Here is a 20,475-nt window from a genome sequence, read left to right as displayed (position 1 = left end):
TTCTAGCCTACATTGGTGCAGCCAGTCTGGGCATGTTTTCTTACAGTGGCATGACATTTTTACTAGCATTATTGGCAAAGTCAGCAGGAGTGTTCTTACATGGGCACACTGGCCTGCATTGTTGCAGACAGTATGAACATGTTTCCTTACAGTGGCCTGGGAATTTTTACTGGCATTATGGGCAACAGCCAAACATGTGTGTTCTTACATAGCCACACTGGCCTACGCTGGTGCAGCCAGAATGGACATTGTTTCTTACTGTATTTTAACTATTTGTAGTATAGTCTAGTTAAGGTATTCTTTTCTGTGTGATGTGATGGCAGGATGCCTTTATATTTTGGGTAGATTCATTTTTACCTGATATTTAATAAAATATGCACTTTGAACAGTTCATCATGTGCAATTTGTTATGCTATGTTAAAGGTTCTGATGTTTTAAACTTTTAAAATCTATAGTATTTATATGTCTATGAATGATATCATGAAGTTTTGTATAATGAAATACTTGATGGGAAATGCTACCTCCAGTGTGCCAAATTACTAAAATATCCACATAGCTCGCTGAGCATGTATCAAATTAAATAATATTTACATGATTTAAACCATTGAACACACTCTTTCATGTTACAATCTAATGCATTTTTACTGGCATTATGGGCAAAGCCAACATAATGAGTGCATGGACATGCTGGCCTACATTGGTGCAACGAGTATGAACTTGTTTGCAAAGTGAACATGATGCGTATGTGGTCATAAAGGCCTACATTGGTACAGCCAGTTTGGAGATGTTTTTGACAATTGCATGACATGTTTTACAGACATTATGCGTAAAGCCACTATGACTGAGTGTTTGCATGTGCTCATAATGACCTAGAATGGCACAGCCACTGTGGACATGTTTTATTACAGTTGCATAGCATTTTTGCTGGTTTTATGTGCAAAACCAACATGAGTAGTCTTATATGTGCATACTGGCCTTCAGTGGTGCTGCCAGTATAGGCATGTTTTCTTACAGAGGCATTGTATGTTTTACTAGACTAATGTTAAAAGTTAGCAAGAGTATGATCTTACATGGGAATACTGGCACATAGTGGCAGAACCAGCAGGAGCTTGCTTTCTTGTAGTATCATTACTGTAATTATGGGCAAAGAAAACATGAGCATGCACTGACGTGGGATTACTTGCATTATGCTGGTAAAATAGCTCAACGAGTTGAGCACTTGCTGCTCTGATCTACAGGTTTGAATCCCGGCAAGGCCAAGTCAGCCTTTTATCCTTACAAGGTTGATAAATGAGTATCAGTTTCGGTTGGGTGATAATTGTATGGAAATATGTACAACGCTTTGGCAAAAACACTAATTAAATAAAGCAAGATATGCACAAGAATGGACATGTACGGGCATAGCAAGCATGAAAATAAACATATTTTATAGTGGCATACATTGTGGACAAAGGCATTATGATAGCGCATAGCAAAATGCTCATGTGCACTGTTGGTGACTTGGCATCTACTGTATTTTTTCATGTGCTACCATTCAAAACTGGAAAAGGTGGCCTTTTACCCAATTTTTCACAGAAAGTGTGGTTTAAAATGCACCATTTGAACAATTATTGAAACTATTTTCTTAGGGAAGAGACCACCTGCCACCCCGTCTTGGTTGGCTGAGTCGTCCTTGGTGCATGCTGCCACACCCCCATATTTATGGGAACTGTTTACGCCCCTGCAATAAAAAGGAAATCACCAGCCACCACTCCCCCCGCCCCCCGATCATATCACCTTTTCACGGAGCCTTGCACATTCCCAAACACCCCTTTACCCCCACCTCTAGACATCGGACTCAACGTGTGATGACCGCTGTCCTGGGGAATTGCAGCGCCAACTTCAACAAGTTTGCGATCTTGTGCACTCAAACTTCATGCTGTTGTGTTTGATTGTATTTTGAAAAACAATCCACCGCACAACATACACAAAATAAAACAGCTCTCGTGTATACTCGATTCTCACAGCGTAGACAATGATTATTGCACAGGCCTTTTTCCACACATGAAGCAAGATTCCCAAGTTTAGGAAAAGTGGACCCTACAACTTCGTATTTATTTATTGGAGTTTAAACAGACATTGTGTAAGTGATGATTTCCTGATGAATTGCATTGAATGAATCGGTGCACACCTTTACACGTGTGGCTAAAAATCCGAAGTATCCGAGGCAATGGGCGAAGCTGGCAGCATTGCCCGCGCCGATGACCACAGCAGATCAGATCTCACCCGCCACTGCCCCTCTGAAAGCTCGGGCAGGCATGCTGACTCCCTCCCTCCCTCCCCTCCACGGAGGGGGCAGCCGGGCGCTTATGATAACAGAGGGGAAAGAGCCAGACAGAGCCACTGGTGTGTGCAACTTTCCCTGAGCAGGGGGGGGGGGGGGGGAGAGAGGCGGGGGCAGAGGAAGAGCCAACGCGAGGGGGCGAGAGGCGGCCCCGGCTACTGCACTTCTCCTGCTCAGCCTGGCTCACTCGCTGCTGCTGGCTCCCGGGCTGCACACCTCGAGCTCCCGGCCTGGAAACCTTCACCTGGGCGCCCCTGGCCGCCACCGCAGCGAGACTGCCGCACCCCACACGCCAAGTGGGCTGCTGCTGCCACACGCGCGCCTTCCTTCTGGACTGACAGAAGTAGTGTGTGGACCCTCTCCCGCGCACCTGAAGACCGCCCTGCGTGACATGTTTCTCTGATCCCCTCAGTGAGGACACTGGACGCAGCAATAGCCAACACAGCACTCTAAAGGCTGCGGCACAGAGAGTTTCCACTGCCCGTTGCGTGGGTGCCCACCACCGCGGCCCGAGGAAAGTGCTTCCCACCACCGCGGCACGGGGAAAGTGCTTGCAAAGCTGTGACTGAACTTCGCGAGGAGGAGGCGGGGGCGCTTTGAAGTTCCTGCCGCCGACTGTGTTTTTCACGTTAAGAGATGGAGCGGGTCTCTGCTCGGGGATGTCCCGCGGGAGCCGGCGACTGAGGGGGCGGGGGTGCCCCATGTCCCCCTCTCCCTAGTTGCCTGCTAACCTGTGAGGCATAGAGGGCTGTGGAGGAAGGCTTCGGCAGGGGGGCTGTTGACCCTGGTGGGGGGGTCACCCTAGACCCCACCTTTCAGGAGGAACAAGTGGCGGAGTGGAGGCGTGCGTGCGTGCGTGCTGGCGCTAGTCGGTGCCCCCAGCCCTGGGATGGATTCTCAGTAAAGGCAGCATGGGGGTGCCAGGTGGCTCACGGATAACCCAGCACACCCCGAATCCCCCACCCACCAGCAAAGCCTGAAACGCGGACAGTCTTAATGGGCCCACTGACTTCAATCGAGGCTCAAACTCGGAAACCCTAACTTTTAACATAGTAAACGCTACTGTTATGCTGAACATTCTTCAAACCTCCGATTTGCAGGAAAGTGAACCTCGAAATCTGCGGAATACGCACCTCTCTGGGGAATACCTCCAGCCCTCTCGCCTCAATTTCCCCCAGATGCCAACCCCTCCGCCCCGCACTCTCCCCGGGCCAGTCTGAACGGTCCCGTTGTTGACTTTCGTGGGATCTGACACATGGAGACCGTCATTTGTCTAAGAAGCCATTACGCTTTGGGTGAACACGTTAATGTTTCTCTTTCGTGGACTCCGGGACCTCTACACCTCTGAACCACAGCCTCTAGAGTCGGATTCACTCTGAGACCTCCTGTCACAGTGAGCTAGCTGCCCCCGCCCCCTTCCCTCCCTCCCTCCTGCACCGGACAGCGCAGGTCACTTCGCCCGGAGTGGCAGGGCACCCTGCCCGCAGCATGCCTCCATGGGCGCCGGGGCTGCTGCTGCTCCTGACTTCATTGGTGGCGCCGGCCCTTGGCTCCGGGGAGTACTGCCACGGCTGGCTTGATCCGCAGGGCGCCTGGCGCGACGGCTTCCAGTGCCCAGAGCGCTTCGACGCCGAGGACGCTACCATTTGCTGCGGCACCTGCGTGCTGCGCTACTGCTGCGCCTCGGGTGATGCCCGCCTAGACCAGGGCAGCTGCAGCAACGACCGCCAGCAGGGGGCGCCCGAGCACGGCCGCCCAGACAAGGACGAGCAGGACTCGGCTGCAGGTAAGTGATTCAGCTAGTGCAATACGGAAATTGGCCACAGGAGGGCACTCAAGGGGCAGATGGGAACAATACACAGGAGGAACATATTTTTACAAATGATACTTGTCCGAACAATGAGTTAACTTCCCACGAGAAAAGGGAAGGGAACATAATGGACATTTGAGAGGCACAGCACCAGAACATACACCAAATGTTGACGGTACAGATTACCCCCAGTTGTGTTGTAGATCCCCAATTTGGAAGTTAGGGGTATGTTTCTCGGGGCCAGTCCCTAGCATTCTTCTGTTTCCAAAAGCATGACTTTCCACCGAAGCCCGCCCCGTTAGCTGCGTCCAACCATGTCCACCCCACACACCTGCCTATAAGAACTAAGTAGCGCTAACTAGTGCCCCCCCTCTCTGCGCCCCCCCCCCCCACTCACTTGTCAAGCTCTTGCCTCCTGAAGCTAGGGCTGTAGCCAATAACTATCCTGATAATTAGAAAAAAGGGACTATTCATGCGTGCTGGGTGGGCGACCTTATAAAACGATGGACTGGAATAAATGCAGCCCCATACACGCTTGTGACATCACATTTATTTCATCACATTGTTTTCCAGCTGGACCCTGCTGGGTCATGTCCAGTGCGTAATTTGTGGGAGGTGGGGTGTGGGGGGGGGTTCCAGGGCTCGGCCCTTGCACCTATTTTTGAGCCCCTGCACTTAGTGTCTGAGACTCACTTTAATTATGAAGTGGTGATAGTCGCTGCATCCATCAACCACAATGAGCAGCTGTGAGCTCTAGGGTAACCCCAAATGTGTCGACATTGTAGGGAGCAGCTATGGGTGGCGGCAGCAGTGGTGCACACCCGCAGTGTCGCAGGAGGGCTAGAAAATATTTGGGATCTGGCACTGATTTTTTTTGTTACCAATTAAGCACAGGTCATGTCTAGTGTTGATTGGCCTTAATATATGTATGTCCATCCATGTCCCGTCGCCAGTGACTGTCCCATTTACTCTCCTCTACAACCTGGTGAGACCACCACTCAAACTAACCCCGTTGCCAGAAGCTCTCTGCTTCCCTGCAAATCTCATCTCTAGCATTGCTCTAAATACACGCCCCCTCGAGTCTTGATATGGACATGAGTGCCATTGCATAGCAGGTATTTGAGCTGTACAGTATTAGCCCAGATCAGTGCCTGGCAGCCTGCCACCTGCCACTCTCTACCAATGGAGGGCTCACCTGCCAGGCAACTTCGGGCTGGGGCACCCACGCCCCGCCTTCCTCGTGGCCGATCTCCAAAATCACGAGGATGCAATGGCTTCTGTTGCAGGCGTTTTGGCTGTTTCAGCTGTCAGGTTTTCGCTTAAATCGCCCACGCGGACTGGCAACTTTTTACCAATCAGCTTGAAGGATACTTGGGAATGGTTAAGTGACAATTCAAAGGCGCTTTAAAAAAAATGTGCGCAGGAAGAGCACGCACGCACGTATTCCGGTGTGGTGTGTGGACAACTCGGGCACAGTTGGCGTACCATTAGTCGCAGGCCTTCTAAGAAGGCGGCCAGGTGCAAGCTGACAGCCTCGCAGAGCAGGGCGCAGCTGCAGTACTTAGGGAGGCCGAGTAAAAATTATTGATTGAACGTCCGAGTTCCTTTTTCTAGGCTAACTGCAGTCTAGGAGGGTTTTCTGTTAACACGAAGAAGCAGGGGCTGTTGCAGTCGTGAGTATGGAAATGCTGCACAACTATACAACACGCACGTCCAGCTCCATCCAATCACTCTCTCTCGCTGTGTATATATATATATATATATATATATATATATATATATATATATATATATATATATATATATATATTTATAGGCTGCCATATACATTTATCTTGCCCTATGTGTACCTTATTCAGTAAGACGGTTCAGTGGATTGAGTACTTGTTGACAGGACGATTCAGCCTTTCATCCTTTTGCGGTAAAAATCAAGTAAGGTTGATTTTTTAAATTATTTTTTTTACTACTAATAGTATTAACTAACACTGGCAGAATCCTTCACCCTAATCCCCTCCGCCCCCCCCTCCGCCCCTCAACCCCCACGGTAAAGCCTCACAGAGAAATATCACCCAGTTAAATTTCCATTGAGGTTACCGCTCCTCAAGGTGGTATTCTCACCAAAATTATTAAAATAAATTATTAAAATAACCACCTACCCCGGTGGCTGTTCTCTTCAGACGAGTCCGTCGTGTTTCGAGGAACCAGAAAAGGAAAAGGGCAGGGCCTTGCAAAGCACACGGGCTTGATGACATTTAAGTCCTGGTTAGGAAAGACCCTGAGCCAAACTCTTCAATGTGACTGGCCGGTGTGGATAACTTTTGAGGTTTTGTCATTTGTACGCAGGTTCAAGACGAAAGATAACGTTGCCGGAAGTAGCAGAGCTTTTGACTGGCAGCAGAAGTTCAAGTTCCGGCTCTATTTTTTCAGAAAATGCAGAGCACTCTCGACCTTGGCAGTCTGCTTTTCCACAGACCCTATTAGTTCCATGTAATGAGACACACACAGGCCAATAGGATCCTGAGCACCTTTGCACGCCGACTGCTGCTGCTACTCCATTAGTTCCACTTTCTCATTATAGGCTCGGACTGGCCTGTAGGGCAACAGGCCCATGGCCGAACAAAAATGCAAAATGCTGCTGTGGGCCACTTTTTTGGCCAGTGTGGGCCAGTTTGATCAGTTATTTCTCCATGCGGCTAACAGTTTTGACCAGTGTTGCATATTCTTTGCATTGCACAATGTGCGTCACATTTTATCAAAAAACTCCCCCCACGATACTATTCAAACATTGTCACAAAAGAAATACATTGCCATTTGTTTTGGTGGGCCACTTTTTTATTGGTGCCCGGGACAGTTTAGTGACGCAGACCGACCCCTCGTATTACTCGTGAGTTCACAAGCACTGCGGCGCCAGGAACCCTGACTTTCTTGCGGGAGGAGCTAACACTTTGAGAAACTTGGGAGGCCTATGCCGTTTTGAGCGTTTGAGGGAACATGGGGGATTTTAATGTTTACTCGTCGCTGGGTGACACAGGGTTGCAGGGAGTTTTTTTTTGTAGGAATAATTACATTTGGTGGGAGAGGCCGCTTTCCATTTTTGGGACCCTGAAGGGGGGCAAGTTTGTCTAACGGCATATTACATTGAGACGCAGGGGTGGCACGATTAGATGCGCTGGCAAGCATGTTGAGGAAGGAGTACTTTTTTTTTTTCTCCAGATGCTGGCGGTGGGTTGTGAAGTTGAGTATTCTCTGGATTACTCTTACAACTTCCGTTTAACGCATTTAGCGCCACCAGGGAGGCGGGTGTGCCATGACCCCGCTTGCTGAACCAGGTTCTTGTTTGCCTGCTTTGGAAGTGGGGATGTGAGCTTTTCAATAGGTCATTAACTAAGAATAATGACTGTTAGGTTCCCAGTGTGTGGTTGGGTCATAGGAAAGCCTCTTTGAAAAATACACTTTGCACGGTTCCATGAATCAGGGTTTGTGTGGCAGTGCAAAGTCACTTTTCAGCAGTGCAAAGTCACTTTGAACCGTGCCACAAATGCCATGAATCGGGCCCTAAGCGTCAAGCCATTTCCATCAGGCAACATGCCACACAGTATACTCCAGACAACTATCAGTACACATCAGGCCAGCAATGAGCCGTGTACAGCAAACCAAGCGCTATACATCAGGCAGCAACCCATGTCCGCCTGGATAAGTCAATATGCGCTGTCCATCAAGCCCACGAGTTGTGCACATCAGACAACTCATCTGTGCACCAGGCAACACGCAGGCAACAAGGCGCACGCCACGTCTTTCAGGCAAATCGCTGTGTACATGCGGGACTCAGACAGATAGTGAGTAGAAGTGAGAAATATAACTTCGTGGCAATTCACGCGGGGATTGTGACCAGGAATAGAGCAGATATTTCACAAGAAGGGTAGACTGCCTTTAAGACTGATCACACGTCACACAGGATGCAAGGTAAGGGGACACCAGGACTGGGGTGGTCTGATAGTTGCAATGGGTGCTTGGAATCCGGCGAGCTGCTGCGCACTGCACAGATTTTAGGGGGGTGCAAGAGTGCTTTTGCAGACACCAGTCAGTGCACCCTAAGGGCCTGATTCATAGATTTTTTTTTTGCCCGGCGCAAAGAGATTTTTCACTGGTGCAAAGTGACTTTGCACTGCCAACAAACACCCTGATTCATTGAGCAGTGCAAAGTGTGTTTTTGCAGTGCAAAGGCACTTTACACCAGTGAAAAGTCACTTTGCGCCGTGCACACACTTCGTTTTGGAACCGCTGCGTGCGACCTTGGCCGTGTTGCGTGCGACCTTGCCATGCCCTTGCTGCGGCATTGTCGGCTGTGGGAAAGTAGCCTTGCTACCCCGGCGTGGCCTCCGAGCGCCGCATTGTAGGCCCGCTAAGTGGGCAGCTGGTAGGGTGCTCAGCTGCCCCCGCTCGTTAAAGTGGGGCTTCAGAACATGGGGTGGCCCTCATAGCATTTACTCGGCTCCCAGGCTAGAGGCCTGCAGTTCTCCCTCTCTCAAAGGGGACTTGCAAAGGGGTCGGTGTGCGTGTGTGGGGGGCTGGGTGGGTCTTTACACGTAGAACTATCACAGGCCCCTTCTTTGAGTGTCACAATTGTAACTCTGCTGTATGAAAAGTGCGCCAGGCCTCCTTTGATCTCGTCTGCCCTGGATTTGGCTTGCTCAAGGAGCCGTCGCGCAAAAAACACAAACCTGCTCACAGAGCCTCCGGATTAGAGGTTGCAGGCTCTGCAGGAACAACGCAGGCATGCGCAGGCACTGCAGGAACAATGCAGGCATGCGCGGGCACTGCAGGAACAATGCAGGCATGCGCAGGAACAATGCAGGCATGCGCGGGCATTGCAGGAACAATGCAGGCATGCGCAGGCATTGCAGGAGCAATGCAGGCATGCTCAGGCACTGCAGGAACAATGCAGGCATGCACAGGCACTGCAGGAACGATGCAGGCATGCGCAGGCCCTGCAGGAACAATGCAGGCATGCTCAGACACTGCAGGAGCGATGCAGGCATGCACAGACTCTGCAGGAACAATGCAGGCATGCACAGACACTGCAGGAACGATGCAGGCATGCACAGACACTGCAGGAACGATGCAGGCATGTACAGACTCTGCAGGAACGATGCAGGCATGCACAGACACTGCATGAACGATGCAGGCATGCACAGACACTGCAGGAACGATGCAGGCATGCTCAGGCACTGCAGGAACAATGCAGGCATGCAGGCTTGCACAGACACTGCAGGAACAATGCAGGCATGCACAGGCACTGCAGGAACAATGCAGGCATGCTCAGGCACTGCAGGAACAATGCAGGCATGCGCAGACACTGCAGAAACGATGCAGGCATGCACAGACACTGGAGGAACAATGCAGGGAAGCACGGGCACTACAGGAACAATGCAGGAATGCGCAGACACTGCAGGAACAGTGCAGGCATGCGCGGGCACTGCAGGAACAATGCAGGCATGCGCAGACACTGCAGGAACTATGCAGGCATGCGCATGCACTGCAGGAACAATGCAGGCATGCTCAGGCTCTGCAGGAACAATGCAGGCATGCGCAGACACCGGGGCGCTTTATTACTGCTGCAATGAACAGGTGGCGTTTCTGATTTTAACTCCACATACCCTGGTAGTGGGGTCACGTGTGCACTGAGAACCAGCCAGGAGAATAGCCTGACTTAATCGTTCATCGTTAGAGGGACACAACTCGGAGCTTGTCAGGAACCCAATCCAGCATCTCCTGTTGCGCGTTCCCAGAGAGGCTTCAGAAACTGTAAACTGCGCTCTTCATTTGGTGATACTGTCAGAATGAACACACCCTATTCTTCTCACGCTAAGAACTGTATGTATATATAAACACACACACACACACACACACACACACACATACACACACACACACTGGGGGTCATTACGACCCAGGCGGTAAGTACACCAACTTTACCACCATGGTGTAAACTACGTTTACACCATGATGGATGGCGGATTTACCTCCCCATTCCAAGGTGAGTGGGGCGGTAAATCCCCATTTCCCCTTCCCCATTCCCATTTTTGCCCCATAGGGCATAATGGGAGTGGGGAAGGCGCTAATTACGGCACCGTAAATTACGGTGCCGTAATTAGCACCAAGGCGGTTTAGCGCCATGGATTTTAACGCCTGCTAAAAGCAGCCGTTAAAATTGGAATCAGGCGTTAAGGGTTAACGACGGCGTTAACCCTTAACGCCTGAGTTGTAATGAGGCCCACTCTCTCTCTCTCTCTCTCTCTCTCTCTCTCTATGTTTGTTACGTCTCCAAGACGCTTCCAACTAGGAAGTGAACCATGAACATATCAGGGAGACAATACTTACAGACCGAATGACATGCAAGTAGCTTACATAACGCTATTTGTTTTTATTTGCATCTTGCAAACCGAGCGCGTGTCTCCTTTCTGCTAGGTATATATATATATATGTATGTGTATATATATTACAGGGCCTGCTTGTAGTTATGGTTAAGTTGCTCTACTCATAGAAAAAGCACTTTTTGGGCCGTTTAGAACTCCGCCCCCCCCAGACGAATCCTCACCAAACTTTGCAAAACAAGTATATGGCTTTCCCAGAATGATTCTGCGAGGTTTGGCACGGTTTTGTCAATGGGGGGCATAGTTATAGGCAGGGTCCCAAAATGTGTGGAAATCCTCATTGACACAATGGAAAACATGTTTTGCTCATGCCTACAGCCCAGAGCGCTGGACGGATTTTATCATTAATGCCAGGAGCAGTGGCTTGGTCCCGAAAGCATTCTTTTGTAAATTTGGTGTAAATCAGTCCAGTCATTTTGAAAGGTAAAAAGAATTTGTGATATCTGGGTCCGGTCCGCGGACTCACTTCCTTATTCAGTCCGCGGACACCCCCTTGGAGCAGTCAGTGTCTGTTGTGATATTGCGGACATCAGACGTGTCCGCTTATTGGATGGAAACAATTGCCATGTTGGATCCGTGAACAGCCGCCTGTGTCCGCGGAAGCACGGACACAGGCGGCTGTCCCCCTTCGGCTGATCTAGAATAGGGCTGCAATACATATCCTTGACCGTAAGCCATGGATTATGGTCATTATTGTATGCTAGAGAAAAGTATGTGGGACAGAAAATTGTTTCTGTGTTTTGTTCTTTTTCTCTAGTATACAATTGTGCATTGTTTCCATTAGAATAGTAAAAAATGTCAAAGGGATTGTTGGAGAATCTTATTGAGTCTAACTACTTTACTGAAAAATGTAAAGTACCTGGAGTCTATAAGCTTATATTTTTGTGCTTCTATTTTCTAACTGTGAAAAATGCTTCCTAAAGGAACCTTTTTTGGGTGTTTTTTTATTTTATTTCTTTTTTTCATTCATTTTTTGTAGGAGAGGCCAGGGGGTGAGGCAGGGAGGTAAGTAAGGAAAGGGCCAGCAAGCAAAGCTCTGGATGGGCAGTTAAATAGGGGAAGATGTTGGACGTGCATTAAATCTAAGGTAGGGGGGCAGTGTTCTTCTCATGCTCCTTGATAGCAGCCTCGAAAGCACTGCGAAACTGCTCCGCCCTGCAAAGTGGTGTGTTGTAGTATATACAGAGTACTGTTGTCTTCGAAAGATATGGATCAACAGCCTCTTTTATAGCTTGCAAGGTAGCCGGGATCTTGTGCCCCACAGGAGTAGCCTGTCTGGTGGCAGTATTGGTTGAGGAAGAGGAGGTAGAGGAAGAGAGCCTACTACTTCCTGAGAAAGGAACAGCCTTTCTCAGAGCATCCCGGAGGTTGGATTTGGTGTGGCAGTGCATGGAGGTGGTCCCGTAGGAGTACTGCCCAGGTTGTCCGCGACTGAGCAGTCAGTGGATTTTACATTGGTAGCTTTAGCCTTTGGTACACCCCCAATTGGTGGCAAAGAACTGCCACACCCATGATTCTCTCTGGAGGGTAGAGATAGATATTTCCTGTACCTCATGTTCCTGGTCCTCTTAATTGCTTTATTAATTATTGCGCTTCTTCCGTTGTCTAGGCCCTCCAGCTGGTGGTGGCTCCTGGGGAGGAGGGATGGCAATAGCTGATGCCATTTTTGAAGATAAGTAGCAGTTCTGCTAATATTGTTCCAAGAATGTGCCGTGTCCTAGATTGCAAATGGATAATCAGTAAGAATAGGTGTAGGAGGTGTGCAAGGGTACATTTTAAAAATTGAAAATTCCCAGATGAACTAAAAATGCAGTTTAAAACTAGTTTAATAATATTATTATTATTATTAAAACTGTTTGCGAAGCACGGACCCGTTCGCGAAATGCGGACAAGTTTGTGAAAATGTCATCATGCCCCAGGCGTATTCATGTGACATTGTCCAGAAAGTCAGCGGTGGCATTAAACGTTCACAAACATTGGCGAACACAAAAACTATGGAAAAAGTTGCAAGAAGTGTATAGAGGTGTTAGAAATGTTGCTAGGAGGTGGGGAATGTCACCGTTTTAAGTGAAAACTTTGTACATCTGTCAAAAGTGCAGCTATATTGAGGGTAAGTATGATATTAGGAAGTTGTAGTAAATTAAGGTGCTCTGGTAAAAACCCATGAAATTCTGTGAAAAGAGACGTTATGGTCAAGTTGCACAAATAAAAAGCTATGAAATTCAGTGAAAAAACATTGTTAAAGGAAGGTTATGGTTAAGGTGTACTAATAAAAAAACCCATGAAATTCAGTAAAAAAAACATTGTTAAAGGGACGTTATGGTTATAAGTAAAACCGAAATCCCCAGAAATTCCTTAGTGATGTTATCTTTGATGTCCTGGGTGTTAGTCTTAACAGTGCACTGTGGAGGCGCGAGTTATGGTTGCTTAGCTTACCATACCTGGCGAATTTCTGGGGATTTTCAATTTTACTTGTAACCATAACGTCCCTTTTTCACAGAATTTCATAGGTTTTTTATTAGCCATTCAAGCTAAGTCACACACAGAATAGCGCCACTCTGAAGCCATCACTAGACGTTTGACTCTATCTCAGAGTCAGATGAGATGGGCAATGCATGGCAGGTATGCAAATTAGCTGAAATGTCATATGCTATGCATTAAATAGCACTGCTCTATAGACAAACACATTTTCCTGGAACAACGGCTTGCCATTTGATATAATTTGCATACCCAAAATGCATAGTCCCCCAAGCTCTGAACCGGCGTTGAAGGAGTACTAGCTGGCGCTGTGCTGTTTGTGACTTGGCCGAAATGGCTAATTCTACTTTCACACTTCCGTTTGAAGTTTTTGTTTCTCAAGCCTTTTAAACCCACCACAGTGCTGTGTTGATGTGTGCAGTGCGGACCCATGTACTGTGTCTGTATCTCTTTCTAGGTTGTCTGTGTCTAGGGCATAGAGAAGTGGTAGGCAAGACACTACCACCAGATCCTTCGACCCACAACGCCCATGATCCCCCATCACTGATTATGCCGGCTAGGGCGGATGAGATGTCTCCCATCAGCCCAGCCCTCGCCGGCATATTCAATCCCTCCCATCAGCCCTAGCCGGCATATTCAATCCCTCCCATCAGCCCTAGCCGGCATATTCAATCCCTCCCATCAGCCCTAGCCGGCATATTCAATCCCTCCCATCAGCCCTAGCTGGCCTTATCAATGCTGGAGAATCATAGGAGTTGTGTGCTGGCACATCTGGGCGCTGTCTCTTGCCCACCATTTCTGTCTGCCCTAGACACAGACCCCCTAGAACCTGGGTACTTCTGAACTGCACGCCTCAACGCATCAGTGAAGCTATCTTGCATTTCCATTTCTCCCCACTAACCTAAAACACCCCACTCTTTTTCAGAACTGCCAAAGCATCTGGAATGAATCATTATTTGGCCACTATCCCGTCACACTATATAATTCCACCTTTAGCAGAAACACAATGCAAACATTACATATTTCCAAGATTCTTTTTCACCTAAATTGGAGCTTCTCCCATTATGCGCTCCCTCGTGTTCTGCCTTAACAGTAGATCATTGCGCTGTGTGAGCCCTGGGACTGCCCACTCAGGTAACTCCCCTTCTGTATGATATGAAGCCCATCCCCCAATGACATGCCCAAGTGACTCTTCTTGATAATCAAGCAGGCTAATGGTGTGAGCCTCTAAGGACTGTTGCGTCAGTCAGTAGGTTCAGCCAGACCTGTTGTATGAATCTCTGGTCCCTACATTGCCTGAGGGTCAGATGCTTCCTGAGTGAAGTGTAGCGAGAACAGTTCGATCATGACTTATTCACCACTCACGGATAGCTGCTAAGTGTCCTCGTGCTTCTTTTTTTTTGGCGCTTTTTGTCGTACTTGCGTGCTGTGCGTTGAGGCACTTGTAGCGCGCAGGAAAGCCCCAAAAAGCCCTGGTGCAGACAGATGCATCAAACGGAAGAGGCGCCAGTCCACCCCCGTGACTGCACTGAGGTTCTGGTCCCTCAGCCCCCGAGGAAGGTGACCCCTCCACCAGTGCAGTCCTGGACTCAGCCATCAGCTGTTTGGTGTCTTTGACCTGCAGTGGTTTTCCCCACTACACTTATGCGCTTGCTAGCGGGGATGGGCACGTTTACAGAATTTCACTCCACAGTGAAAATGGTGAATTCTAGGCAAACTCTAGCTGCAGAACAAAATGGGCTATTTTTCCCAATTTTCTACCCAAAATGTCCATTCTTGGGAAACTTTTCTCCTAAAACAAATTAATATATCAATGAATTGGGGGCGCTACAAAAGGGTCTGCCCACCAAAGTTGCCCAAAAATGGCAAAATGAGGAAAGAATCTGCCCCACCCGGCAAGTAAAAGTAGAGGCGAGTTTTGCCCGTTTGGTGGAAATTTATCCCACCCCCTACTTACGAGTGCCAGCATGCAAAGGGCAGTTGGCAAAAAAAAAATGTGGACGGGGTGAAGGCATTATACAAGGCATGAGGTTGCTGGGCCACTGCGCAGACCCTACAGAGGTTTCGCTGGGGTTAGGGCTGAGGGGGCTGTAGCCCCAGGTCTTTCGGTTGTAGCCCGGATAGAAGCTCAGGGGCTCCAATTAAAGGCTAGCTAGCCCCGAGTCCCGACAGTCATGATATTGGTGTAACAGCGGAAGACTTCCTAACCTAGCGACAGCCATGCGGGGCAGACGACATGTGGTCATGGAATCCAGCGCAGACACTGTTTCGTCATCGGTATGAAGTCGCCATGTTTCTCCTTTCAGACATTTTCTCATACTTATTTCTCAGCCCTGCCTCCTTCGTGTGAAATCAAAACACTGCTCAGCCCCCTGCTCATCTTTCGGCCATCATGATGTCATCACATTCCTTCCGTTACATTCACCAGCACCCCTGGTCTTTTGCATGGTGCAGACATTTCTGCTAAGAGACATGAGGGCAAGGATGGCGGTGGCACACTATTTACTGCCACCCAAATACACCCTGTGCTCGCCTGCTGGCCCCGAAAGAGAGGTTTCACATGGCAGGCGGTTGGATGAAAGTACTCCAAGCATGAAAGGAGGAGTTCCTATCAGAAGCTGCCAAAAATTAACATTTGCAAAATTCAGGGAGTCAACAAGGCCTTCCAGGAAGGCACAGCGAGCTGGGCTCTTCAGGTTGGCCTTAACCGCAGCCCATGCTGCACTGCCCTCAACACATACACCACCGCCATGAGGTGCAGGCTCTAAGGACGCATACTACATGTCAATGGGGTGCTCAGAGCTTTGGCGGGGTTTGGGGTCAGAGGCAGAAGAGGATGGTTTGTTTGAATCCCAGCTGCTCGTTTCCACATTCGACCTGTAAATCATGTTACCCGTGGGCTGCAGATGGTGCCCGTAGCACAGCAGCAGGATCACTCGACACCCACACATGACCCATGCAGAGCGTGCCACATATGCACAGATAATGCCACTTACCATCCCTCTCCGCTCCAGTCTGCTGTCACTGATGGACACCGAGGAGCACTATGTAGATGTAACCTAATTATATCATGTAATTGGGTCAAAATACTATCCGCAAACCCTCTGCTCTCCTGAAAGAGCAAACTGATCTTCTGTGAGTGTTCGAATTCACAAGAGGGAAACCAATAAGTCTTAATATCGATCCCCAGCAAATAACCCTGACTGACCACAAAATACATACAGTGTGTTAGGGTGACAGGGGGAAACAGATGTCACACAATAAGACGTCTTCTCTGTTAAAAGTCTGGTTTGAACGTTTTGATTTTGGAAACGTCTTGCCGCATTTGCTCGGTTCCCACTTTCTTTACATAACAGATAAGCAGATGGGTACTTCTTCCCGGAACGGCACATTAATTGTAACTATTTGATGGGAGATCAGGGAATGCTTGACATTGCTGGAAAGTTTCTACGTTTGGATGTAATGAAAATGTTCCGTTATTTATGTTGTGCTTCATGCGAGCATTTAGCTAATTTCCCAGTGCTTCCAGAGTTGGCAGATGTGGGGAATGAGGCAGAGGGCAGGAAAGTTACTGGCCCAGAATCACACAATATAGTCCCGCGAGGAAAGCAGGATATGCCCCATTTCCCCAGGATTCATAGATGGCAGGTTATCACAAGAATACATCCCACCAAAACAATGAGGAGCAGCTTAAACAACAATACATACACTATGCTACATAGATCATTCTGTCTATGCAAAAGGGACTGCACTTGCGCACGCTAAACCTCTGCGCAGGGTTCTCATATGCGAGAGGAAACATTATCACCAGAAACAAAAATCAGAACAGCTTTATCCTGCAGCCATTTAATCCTGACTCCTGAGTTGTAAGGCTGTCTGCTCGAGTATATATGGTCCATAGTTACAAACACGTTAATGATAGGGTGAACGTTAGGAAAAAGTAAAGTGAGGACCAAGCCCCACTATGCATTATACACTTAGTGATTCAGGTATGCAACTCTTTAGGAAAAAGTAAAGTGAGGACCAAGCCCCACTATGCATTATACACTTAGTGATTCAGGTATGCAACTCTTTAGGAAAAAGTAAAGTGAGGACCAAGCCCCACTATGCATTATACACTTAGTGATTCGGGCATGCAACTCTTTAGGAAAAAGTAAAGTGAGGACCAAGCCCCACTATGCATTATACACTTAGTGATTCGGGCATGCAACTCTTTAGGAAAAAGTAAAGTGAGGACCAAGCCCCACTATGCATTATACACTTAGTGATTCAGGTATGCAACTCTTTAGGAAAAAGTAAAGTGAGGACCAAGCCCCACTATGCATTATACACTTAGTGATTCAGGTATGCAACTCTTTAGGAAAAAGTAAAGTGAGGACCAAGCCCCACTATGCATTATACACTTAGTGATTCAGGTATGCAACTCTTTAGGAAAAAGTAAAGTGAGGACCAAGCCCCACTATGCATTATACACTTAGTGATTCAGGTATGCAACTCTTTAGGAAAAAGTACAGTGAGGACCAAGCCCCACTATGCATTATACACTTAGTGATTCAGGTATGCAACTCTTTAGGAAAAAGTACAGTGAGGACCAAGCCCCACTATGCATTATACACTGAGTGATTCAGGTATGCAACTCTTTAGGAAAAAGTAAAGTGAGGACCAAGCCCCACTATGCATTATACACTTAGTGATTCAGGTATGCAACTCTTTAGGAACAAGTACAGTGAGGACCAAGCCCCACTATGCATTATACACTGAGTGATTCAGGTATGCAACTCTTTAGGAAAAAGTACAGTGAGGACCAAGCCCCACTATGCATTATACACTGAGTGATTCAGGTATGCAACTCTTTAGGAAAAAGTAAAGTGAGGACCAAGCCCCACTATGCATTATACACTTAGTGATTCAGGTATGCAACTCTTTAGGAAAAAGTACAGTGAGGACCAAGCCCCACTATGCATTATACACTTAGTGATTCAGGTATGCAACTCTTTAGGAAAAAGTAAAGTGAGGACCAAGCCCCACTATGCATTATACACTTAGTGATTCAGGTATGCAACTCTTTTATCACAGAAATATGTGTCAAATATAAAGAGATCTGTGGTCATTCATATGCTTCCAAAATGACCTTTGGTTTTATGCAAAGCAGCCAGGATACCCCATTGGTTCTCTGTCTCCCCATCACCTTTCTCATTGGAGTATTTCAAAAGAGAATAGTAGGCGTGTATACGGCCGTCCATCTTGGATGGATATGCTTCTATCTGAATACCAACTTGTGCCCGCATCAGGGAAGACTCTCGCATTGCAGCTCCCATTTTAATTTTCACCATAAAAATAACAATGCCCCCTCTAGCCCTCTTTTAGGCAGCTGTGTATGTGTGTGTGGCCTTGCTGCTGTTATCAATGGCTGGGGTGGCTCAAGCAAGTGAGCCCCTGGCAGTGTGACTCACCCAAAGAGAAAGAGAGAGAGAAAGAAAAGCAATAGAGAGAGAAAGGGAGCGTAGCAAGAACACACGCTAGATTGACGTATGATACACCGGGTACAGCTAGTTTCCGTTTGCCACAAAGTGCTAGTAGCCTTGTAGGCCTCAAGGGTGGTCATTATCACTTGGAATCGCGCCGCTTATAGGCTGAGTAGTGTGGGCCTCCCCCTGCTCTTGGTTCCTACCTCCTAGTATGGAATGAGTACAGACAGTTTTGTTGTGGAACAAATTATTGGCCATAGGCATTTATTTTTCTACAGAAATTGCACAACCAAAATTATATACCAAACAGGTGTGCTTTTGGGCACACCGTGTCCAGGGTTGCAGATGCCACCCTTCGTCTTGGCAAGTCTATGCTTCCCTTGGGCATCGGCTCCTGGATACGTGCCGCCTACGACTTTCCTCTACTGTGTACCGAAGTGAGTACTCGGCGTTCCAGCTCCTCCTTGTTTCGTCTCCTTCTTCCCTCATTGCAGGGTGGGTTGGGTGGGCAAACAATTTCCTTCCCCTTTTCCAGGACCTCAGAAGCCTACCCGAGTGGGGTGGGCTTCCTACCTGGCTGTGCCTTCCCCCTCATACTGTGCCCTTTCTTATACCCCCCTCTCTTTGTTATTCTAGTGGGGGGGGGGCCCTCCCCTGGCCCCCCCAGTGTTTGCCATCTCCCTCTTCATTATTTGGTGAGTGCTGCTATGGATACTCAGGGCGGGGGGTGCCACCTGGCTGCCCCTCCCCTTGTTTTGCACGTTTTACACCCCCACCCTTCGCCTAACCCCCCAGGCCCTTCATCGCGCAGTACTTTGTACGACCCGGAGCCTGGGGCAATGCCATTGGCTTAGGTTGGCTAATTACACGGGCCGGGCATTATCTGAAAACATTGTTTGTGGAGACTCTGGAAAAATGCTATGAATAGGTGTCATTTAAGAGATTTTGGGAGCCGGCCTGTTAGCTGGGTTTGAGTGCTGCCTTTTCCCCAGTTTCAGAATTTTTTGGGACTATACTTAAACACTTTGCTGGGCACAGTTCGTTGGTCCCATAAAGGTGAATATATGATCCACGTCGGGTTACAGTGATGAAGAACAGAGCTTGTCTTTTTTTAAGAGTTTAACCACTTTGATATATATTGTGTGCCCGAGTTTCGCCCTCCAAACCCAGCCAGCAGGTAACCACTAGACTGACTGTTCTGGTGCCCATCCAGGTGTGGTCCTTTCCTCGAGTAACTGCGTAGGCTAGCAGTGGGCGTTGGTGCGTCCTCTAAGTCACGCCCTCTTTTCCCATGCAAAGGCTTTCCTCTTATACCAGAGCTCCATCTGATGTAGTGTTATTTTAAACACAGCTCTGCCCTTGCAGAAGGATCTTGTTCCCAGGAAAACTGCCACCACAGACATAATGGCTACTTGCGAAGGATCTTTAATGTGGTACATCTGGCGTGCCTCGGATTCCTGAGGCGCGGATCCTTCCTTGTGTGACTAGCATGGTCATGGGAAGGAAAAAGAAACAGGCAAGCTTCATGTAGACAAGATGATTTAAAGCACAATGTACCGTGAAAGGCAACAAACCTCACACAGGCCACACACCATTGTGGATCCCTGCGTTCCCGCACTTTTACCCAAAGTCCCGCCTTCTTTTTTCGCCTCTGAACTACACCGGCCCTCCCACCTTTGCAAGCCCTGCTGACTTCACCTCAGCTTCCACTCTCAAACACGCCCTCCCGCCTTCACGCGTACGGTCTCCTTCACTTTATGCCCAACTCCCTATCGCTTCAACCTTCACTGCCCCCCCCCACCCCCTACCTTAATTTGAACTCCCCTTTCACCAGTACTCTGACCGTTTCTGCCTTCTTTCACCTACTTTCGAGCGCCTCGGGACCAATTCCGTTGGTGACGGTGCGCGGTACAAATACCTTTAACAATGAACATTTCTCACCTTGACCTGCTCCTGCACTCT

At 48.4% G+C, this 20,475-nt stretch overlaps 1 protein-coding gene across 1 annotated transcript in view; it reads left to right on the top strand.

The window, feature by feature from the left end:
- The first annotated feature begins 2,468 nt into the window (after positions 1-2,468).
- SHISA2 (shisa family member 2) overlaps positions 2,469-20,475 on the top strand; it is a 51,775-nt gene continuing 33,768 nt past the window's right edge. The window contains exon 1 of the mRNA XM_069640795.1: positions 2,469-4,109. Within this exon, the coding sequence (XP_069496896.1) occupies positions 3,812-4,109 (298 nt within the window). The 5' untranslated portion in view covers positions 2,469-3,811. The remainder of the gene's footprint in view (positions 4,110-20,475) is intronic.

Source organism: Ambystoma mexicanum, chromosome 7q, assembly GCF_040938575.1.
Source record: "Ambystoma mexicanum isolate Mex_15411 chromosome 7q, UKY_AmexF1_1, whole genome shotgun sequence".
NCBI lineage: Eukaryota > Metazoa > Chordata > Amphibia > Caudata > Ambystomatidae > Ambystoma > Ambystoma mexicanum.
This window is presented reverse-complemented; position numbering and strand designations above follow the sequence as displayed.